General features: G+C 51.1%; 1 protein-coding gene across 1 annotated transcript; it reads right to left on the minus strand.

Moving 5' to 3' along the window:
* Positions 1–1506: 1506 nt before the first annotated feature.
* On the minus strand, positions 1507–6182 carry OLFM2 (olfactomedin 2). The gene is made up of 5 exons (XM_007953557.2): positions 6027–6182; positions 4348–4494; positions 3903–4122; positions 3470–3576; positions 1507–2184 (listed from the first exon to the last, which is right to left on the minus strand). Exons 1-5 carry the CDS (start codon positions 6033–6035, stop codon positions 1507–1509), a joined length of 1161 nt encoding a protein of 386 aa, XP_007951748.2. The 5' UTR covers positions 6036–6182.
* Between the last annotated feature and the right edge of the window lie 1914 nt (positions 6183–8096).

The following is an 8096-nucleotide window of genomic DNA, read 5'->3' on the forward strand; positions in this document are numbered from 1 at the left end:
GTCGTGTGTTGGGGAATGCATTGGGGTCACCCTGCACCATCTCCTCACTACCTGCCTTCCTGGCTTTAGTCACAGGATGAAAACTTGGCCCTAGAAATGCCTCTCCCACCTCCGTGGTCTCCTTCCCAATGCTGTGTGCCGTGACACCTTGCCGGTCCCCAGCCTCACCCTGCCAGTCCATCTCAGCCAGCTCAGCAGAGATCTGGCTAACACAGCCCTCATCTTGACCTTCTCCTGATTCCCAGCTCCCCTTTAGCCCCATCTCCAGGACTCAGCATGTGGTCTGTGCTCAGTCCCTTCCGGACTCCCTCTCATACCCCCTTCCTGCCACCAATACTTTGCCTGTCTTTCTCCAGGTCAGAATCCATTCCTGCCCAGGCCCCTGCCAGAGAAATGGGTTCACAAAAGGCACTAAACACCCTTTTATGCTGTCTCTAGCTCTTTGTTGGTAGTTAGAACAGATGTGACTCCCTTAAAATGATTTGGAAATTACAAAGCGAAAGGAGGAGGAAAAAGGGGGTATGTGTGTGAAGTAATAGCCAAATTCTTGAAAGCAGCCAAATTGTTAAAAACCCATTAAAAAGTTGCCAGGCCGCTCTGAAATGCACCAGTGTGATCGATAACGTGAAAACCAATGATTGAGTGTCTTCGTTTGAGGCCAATTTTCATCGCGTTGTGATAAACTCCTCGGTTATTTTGATCAAATTGCTTTTAAACAAATTGTTTTCGATCGTTAGTTTTGGATTGGGGCTCTTCACCCATTTTCGCAAAGGGCTCGCCCTAGGGAGGGATGATTGTCCTCCCCCCGCAGCCCCCCACCCCCAGTGCTGGGCTGGCCTTCCTCCGTTCACGAAGGCTGAGTCAGGAACAAGGGGGCCCAGCCCACTGCAGATGGCTGCCCGTCTGGGAGTTAGCTTCCACCCGACCTCTTCCACCTCTGCCGCTACTGGGCACACAGAGCAACGAAAGCATCAAATGTCAAAGGTCCCGTTTATTCCGGCAACCCGGAAAGAAAAAGTGTAAATAAAAAAAGGAACAGATCATGCACTCAAGTCCTTTGAAATGGGGTTGAAGGAGGGGGAGGGTAGGAAGCAGAGAGGGAGGGAGAGAGACCAAAGAGAAGCAGAGATGGGGAAAGAACTGGAGAGTCATCGATAAAAAAGAGGCAGAAAAAGAGGAACATTAAAAAAAAAAAAAAAAAGGCAGAGTCATGGATAAAAAGGAGGCAGAAAAAGACAGAGGAACATTTTTAAAAAAAGGCAGAAAGACAGAGTATCAAAAGGAGAGATCAATAAAGAAGAAGAGGCAAAAATGAAAAAAATGCATTGATAGAAATACACAGGCAGAGAACAGAAGCTGGCGGAAAGGCCGGCCGAGAAAAAGTAGTTCCGGGAAGGTGAGGGGGGATACAACAGACAGGTAATTCTTAAGGGATACAGGCAGAATGGAAAGGTCCCCCTCGGGGCCCCAGTGGCCCTTGTGTGGCAGCCTGGGCTATGGCAGCCCCTAGGGGTCCCCAGCAGTGCTGATGACGTGGAAGAGTGTGACGTTGTAGAGCACCTGGTGGCCATTGTTCCAGGTGTAGAGCGCCCTCTCCCGGGGGTTGTAATCCAGCATGGAGATGTGGGAGTACTGGTTGTGGAAGGGCACGTCGGTGTACTCGTAACTGGACGTGTTGGTGAAGTAGGCGAAGTAGACCTTGGCCCCGGCCAGGTGGGAGTTAGTCACGTAGAGCACTCCACAGATCATAAAGGCCTCGCCGGCACTGCGCTTGGGGTAGCCGGTGTCCCAGGACCGCATGACCTCGAGGGTGTGCGGGTCCAGCCGGCTGACCACGATGTTGCCTGCGTTCTGGTTGGTGGTGTACACGGCCCAGAGCCCACTCTCATCCACCATGAAGTCCATGTCAGAGAAGCCACCCCAAGAATAGGGGAAGGTGTTGTTATAACCTGCCCCTGGGAGGCTTCTCTGCACCAGCACAGAGCGCGAGCGGAAGTGGTACTTGACCACCACGTTGCTCTGGTACTTGTTGTAGAAGAGGGAGCCGTTGTACACCACGTGGCCCGTGCCTGCCCACGGCTGGGGCAGCAGGTGCTGGATAAAGTTCTGGCCTTTGATGAAGTCTCCCAGAGTGCGGAACTCCAGGACCCGTCGGCCTTTGTAATAGCCATCCATGTACCAGACCTGTGAGAGCAGCCATTGATTGGTCGGTCACTGGCGAACCACCACCAATGGAATCAACCATGGTCATTTGAGATCAATGGTCACTAAGGGGTCGTTACTCAGTCATGGGATTTCCAGTGACCATTCGTGACCAGTCATGGTCCCAGTGGCTCAGATCATTTGGTCAGTGAGTGCCTTGAAACAGGCACTAAGTGGTTGGTACTTGGTCCATAAAGATCATGGGAAATTGTCATCCTTGGGGATTCATTTAGGAGCTCTGGTGGCAAAGTACCTAAGGGATTTGACTGCTAACCAGAAGGCTGGCGGTTCAAACCTACCAGCCACTCTGTGAAAGGAAGACTGAGCAATCTACTTCCATAAAAAATTTACCACATTGGAAACCCAAAGTGGGTCACTATGAGTTGGAATCGACTCGATGTCAGTGCGTTAGGTTTTTGTTTGGTTGGGCATTCATTTGGCCCAGAAATTCACTGGTCATTGGGTATTAGATAGTCAGTGGTCACTGGACAGTCACTGGATGATAAGAGGTAATTTGAATTCATTGCCCATGGCTAACCCCTGTAACCACGAGGTACCTAGTGTGTCATCATCATAGCATTTGTGAGTGCCCTTATTAGTGCTGGTCATTGAGCTAAGCAATTTATATGTTTTAATGCTGATGTTTTCATGACCATTTTGAAGATAAGGAAATTGAGCCTCAGAGACAGTAAACTGCCTAAGGTTCCCTAGCTAAGAAATAGTGAAACTGGGAATATAAATCTGATTCTAAACCCTAGCTTTTAACCAGTTGATGGAACCACTTTCCCCATAATCCCTGGGAATCTAATGATCATGATGGGGGTGGTAGAAAGTTATTATCTATAATCTGTGATACTCAGTGGCCACCCAGTGACCAATATCAATCAGTAGGAAGGTCACTGTTGATGGACAGCGACTGGGTAGTTAATGGATAGTTTCTGTGGGTCACAGGTGATGGGCATTCATGACTATGGCGATCATGGGAATTCAAATGTCACTGAGTGGTGCTAGAGGGGGTCTCTAGTCCTTGGGAAGACATTGGTCCCTGAGTAGTTTCTTAGAAGTGAATGATCATTGGGGGCTGGTCAGTAGTACTCAGTAACCATTAGTCTCTATGGTCATTGGAGGTCAATGACCTTGGGATTCACAGGGCTGGAAGTCCATTGGTTGCTTGGTGATCACTAGATAGCCAAGGGGAGGTCCCAGGGCTTTAGGGATACCACAGTACTCCCACATTCTGACTCCTGGGATTGGCATAGTCACTCACCCGGCTGTCCGCACTGGGGGCCATTGTGTCAGTCATCCAGGAGCCAAAGCGAGACCCCATAGCCCGAATCGTGATGGGGTTACTGACCCCAGTCAGCTTCCCACAGCCTAGGAGGCAGGAACGGGGAATGAGGGTGGGGATGGGGAGAGTTCAAGGGAGGCAGGGCAAGAATTGTGATCAAAATGGGAAGAGCTAGAGTCAGGGAGGAGCCAGATAACTGGTCCCCAGTATGGAGCCAGGTTAAAGGTGAGGGCTTGGAAATTAAGAGTTAGGACCATTTCTAGCTTCTGGGTTCAGGTTTGGCCTTAGGTTGGGAGGTCAAGGGTCAAAGTTTAGAAGTTAGAGGTCAAAACAATGCCCAGCTTATGGGCACACAGGTGGTATTGGGATTGAGTGTGGAGGTCAGGGGTCAGGATCAAGAGTAAAAGCATACCCAGTTTCTGGGCGCAGGCATGGAGCCGGGCCTCCAGAGCCATCACTCGCTGCTGCAGGTCCTCATACCCGTAGGCACCCATCTCTTCCTGGATGGCTGCAAGGCTGCTGGAGAGATTCCTCACCTCCTCACGTAGGCGCACGATGGTCCGTGTGTCTGCCTTGTACTGCTCCAGGACCAAGCTCAGGGGCAATAGCTCTGTCATCCTGTCCTTTAGCTCCTGCCCACCAAGAAGGAACCACTGCTGAACCTGAATGCTATCCTTTGACCCTATACTTCACCTCTTATCCTTGATGCATATTTGGCCATTGATATTTGGCCCACACTGGACCTAGGGATTCCAGATGCTAGCCAACTCTCAGCAATTCCCGGATGTGATCCCACTCTTGGAACTAATGATCCCAATTATCCCCTTGGCCTCTGACCTGAACCCAGAAAAACCCACCTGGAAGCTCTTGGCTGAGAGGGACCCATCAGCTCCCCGGAGCCGTGCATCCAGGCTCCGCATAAGAGTCTCCATGCTGCGCACATACTGGAGGTCACGATACGTCCGCAACTCAAGGACTTCCATTGACTGAGAGACGTTCTGGACCTAGGATGGGGGACAGCTAGGGAGGCAGAGATTCCCTCCTCGCCCCCATCCCAGGGATGCTACAGACAAGGCCAAACACTCAATGGACCAGGCCACCTTCTCCTTCCCAGATCTTACCAGGAGGCTCTGAAGACATCTCCAACCCATTCATGCCTCTCTAAGCTCCCACCTGGTCTGGCCACCACTATCACGACCTCTTTCCTGGTTCTCTGCTTCCATCCCTCAAGCCCCTGCAGTCAGCACTCCATACAGCAGCCAGAGGGAGCTTTTCAAAAGGATCAGATCATCTCCCGGCCCAACTCAGCAAGGCCTGCGGGTCCCCTCACACTTCTACACTGCCTTCATACTTCTCCAACCACCAGTCAACCTTCCCTTTCAGACTCTAAGCTTCTCTCCCCAGGGCCTTTGTGCTTGCTGGTCTCTCTGGAATGCTGTTCGACCCTCATCTTTCCGTGGCTGCATCTATTTCATCCTTCATGTCCCACCTCAGAGAGGCTTTCCCTGGCCACCTGTCTGAAGCAGCAGTTCACTCACTCTCCCTTTACCCAGTTATTTTCTCCATACTGTAACCATTATCTGGAATGTTCTTAGTCATCTGCCTCCTTCAGGTAAGGACACAGCTGAATCCTCAGTGCCCGGCACTGACTCAAAGTAGGTGCTCAACAAATACTTTCTGGCTGAATGAATGAACCCAAATTCCCTCATTCTAGTTTCTCCTTACCTGGCCTGTGGGCCCCCTAGTTCCCACCTCCACCTGGGTAAGTGAAGTCAGTCAGGGACACCTCTGAGGATGCTCACTGAAACACACTGACTTTCCTGAATGAACTCGTAAGTTCTCAGAAACCCAACAGCCTGATACGCACCGTGGACATCAATAGCCACTGTCAACCATCAGTGACAAACTACTAGGGGAAGCAGTCCCAGTGTTGTGGGCAGGGTAGGAGTCTGAGTGTGTGGAAGACTCTGCGGCCACCAAGTCTCTTCTCTGCGGAACCTTGGCTTCCTCTTCTGTAGCCTGACAGTGGGAGGCTTGATGGTCCTTTTCAACAGTGACTGCAGAGCTGACTACTGGGCAGTTCAGCTGGGCAGCAGCAAGGGCCATCATCAGACTGTACAGGTGCATCCTTGGAATGCATCGAATGGGGAGCATTTTATACTGACCATGATGAGAGGGGGAAGGATCCTACATGAGCCCCTTGCGGTTGAGGGTGAGACCACCCCCAAGGGACACAAAATGTTTTCTTGAGCAGGTAGCTTTGGTGGGTGGGGCATGCACAGAATCTGGAGCTCACACTCGAGAGACTCTGATGATGTCCCTGGGGTCCCCCCACCCCTGCCCATAGTGCTCATCAGTTTCTCCTCCAAAGACACACTGAACAGTTAGTAAAAGAAATATCCACGGAAGGGAAGCTGGATTCTCAGCCTGCTGAGAACAGTCCTCGTGGCCCCATCTGGCCCGGGCTGACCTGGATGGGGTGGAGGGTGAGGTGGGAACTGTGAGATGGTCCCTCAGGCACCCGGAAGGCTCTTACCTTCTCCATCAGCTGCCGCAGCTCGCGACTGCGGCCATCGCGGGAGCAGGTGCTCTGCGCGGGGATGACCGCGGTGCAGATGCATTTCCCGTCAGGGGCCTGGGCTGAGGTGTACAGTTGCCAGCCCTCCTCTGGGCTCTGGAAGAGAGTCTGTGGAGAGAGGTCAGGTCATGTCAGAAAACAGCAACCCAATGGGGGCCTTGCCGCACCCCACCAGAGGAGGGTGGGGGGCCGGGGACTCAACAGATTCCTTTTGCCAGACCCCCGGAATGTGCCGGGCCCTGTGCTGAGTGCCCAGTGCTTGTGATTTCACTCCCTCCTCAAGCAGCCCTGTTTTTCAGATGGTAAGACCAAGGCATGGGGTTAAGGACGTGACAAGGAAGCGATGGAGAAAACTTAAATTCACTCTCCCTTTCTAGGGAACTGCGGGATTTGAGCCCTTCCACAAGATGGAATTCACTCTCTTGCACATTGTCACACATACAACATTGCCTTCAGGACCACCATTAGAACAGAGACCCACTCAAAACGGACTTTCCTCTTCACTTCCCCAGCCCATGGTGGCATACGGGCTCTGGCTCTATCTAAGGGACCACTAAGTGGGAGCCTACTGTCCCCCCCACCTCTAAGAAGCCCAGGCAAGGTAATGGGCAGAGGATGACGGTCTTCACAGAGTTTTCTGGCCCTCAACTAGGAGGTATTGCCTTCAGACTCCCAAATGAAACTTCGAGTCGGTTTATGCCACTCAAACAATTCAGGGATCAGCTATGATTGTTTCCCAAACCAGGCTCCTTAGAAACTGATGATCCCACCAGGTGTGTTGGAAAACATTTCAGTGGTCAAATAAGTTTGTACTGTGGGTGAAACAAGTTTCTTTACTGCAGGACTTATCAAAGCCTTTGAAATGCTAACGCGTATCTGGGAACTCAGGAGAGCCGTCATTTTCCAATTTTAAAAATATCTAGTAAATGACTAGGAGCTCTGGTAGCGTAGTGCCTAAGGCACTAGACTGCTAACCAGAAGGCTGGCGGTTCAAACCCACCAACCACTCCTCGGAAGGAAGGGTGGACAATCTACTTCCATAATGATACTGCCTTGGAAACCCAAGGAGGGGTTGCTATGAGTCAGGGTTTGACTCGACAGCATACTGCAACAGTGAACGACTACTCTGGATCAGGCATAGGGCCTGGGGTAAGGGCTAAGAAGAGGGAATGAAGAAAACATGCCCAGTCACTGCCCCATGGAGCTAGTAGGGGAGACAGACATCAAACACATAATCCCACTGATGCTTCTAGAACCATATGCTGTAGGGAGTGACGGGGTGGGTGTCTTATCCAGGGGGTGTCAGAAGGTGTTCCAGAGAAGGGTCATTTGAGCCAAATTTGAGAGATGAGTGAGTCAGAAGGGGAGAGAGGAGAGGACACTTGTGTCACCAAGAATTCTGACCAACATCTGAGGAACACAGTTTAGACAGCACTGAGTTATCCTCTGGATGGAGATGCTGGGCTCCCAGATCAGCTCCCTCGAGCTCTTCCAGAACACAGCGGAGTCAGTCACAGCTCCCAATCCTTTTGATTTTAACAGGACATGATGATTACATTTGCTCGACACATTGTATTAAACTCCCAATGTGTGTCAGGGAGCTCTGGTGGTGCCAGGGCTACGTGGTTGGCTGCTGACCGAGAAGGTGGTCCCACCCAGAAGCTCCATGGGAGAAGAGACATGGAGATTTGCCCCTGCAAAGACTTTTTGTTGCTGTTTTTAGGTGCCATGGAGTTGGTTCCAACTCACTGGTTGGACAATGAATAAGGAAGACCGAAGAAGAATTGATGCTTTTGAGCTGTGGTGTTGGTGAAGAATGACCCCGTGTACAACAGAACCAAACCCTGCCAGCCCTGTGCTGTGCCCACAATTGTTGCTATGCTTGAACCATTATTGCAGCCGTGATGCCAATCCAGCTTGTTAAGGGTTTTCTTCCTCTTTTCTGCTCACCCTCTATTTTTTTTTTCCTTTTTTTTTTTAAATTGTGATTTGGGTGAAGATTTACAGAGCAAATTCACTTTCCATACA

This window comes from Orycteropus afer, unplaced genomic scaffold, assembly GCF_000298275.1.
Source record: "Orycteropus afer afer isolate SDZICR_OR568_19922 unplaced genomic scaffold, OryAfe1.0 scaffold00402, whole genome shotgun sequence".
Lineage (NCBI taxonomy): Eukaryota > Metazoa > Chordata > Mammalia > Tubulidentata > Orycteropodidae > Orycteropus > Orycteropus afer.

What these genes read in the sequence shown, in the direction of transcription:
- OLFM2 (XM_007953557.2), bottom strand. An exon ending in TCTCAGCCAAGAGCTTCCAG is followed by an intron (nt 4,123 to 4,347) that starts GTGGGTTTTTCT and finishes CTTGGTGGGCAG; the next exon opens with GAGCTAAAGGACAGGATGAC. An exon ending in CCCCCAGTGCGGACAGCCGG is followed by an intron (nt 2,185 to 3,469) that starts GTGAGTGACTAT and finishes CTGCTCTCACAG; the next exon opens with GTCTGGTACATGGATGGCTA.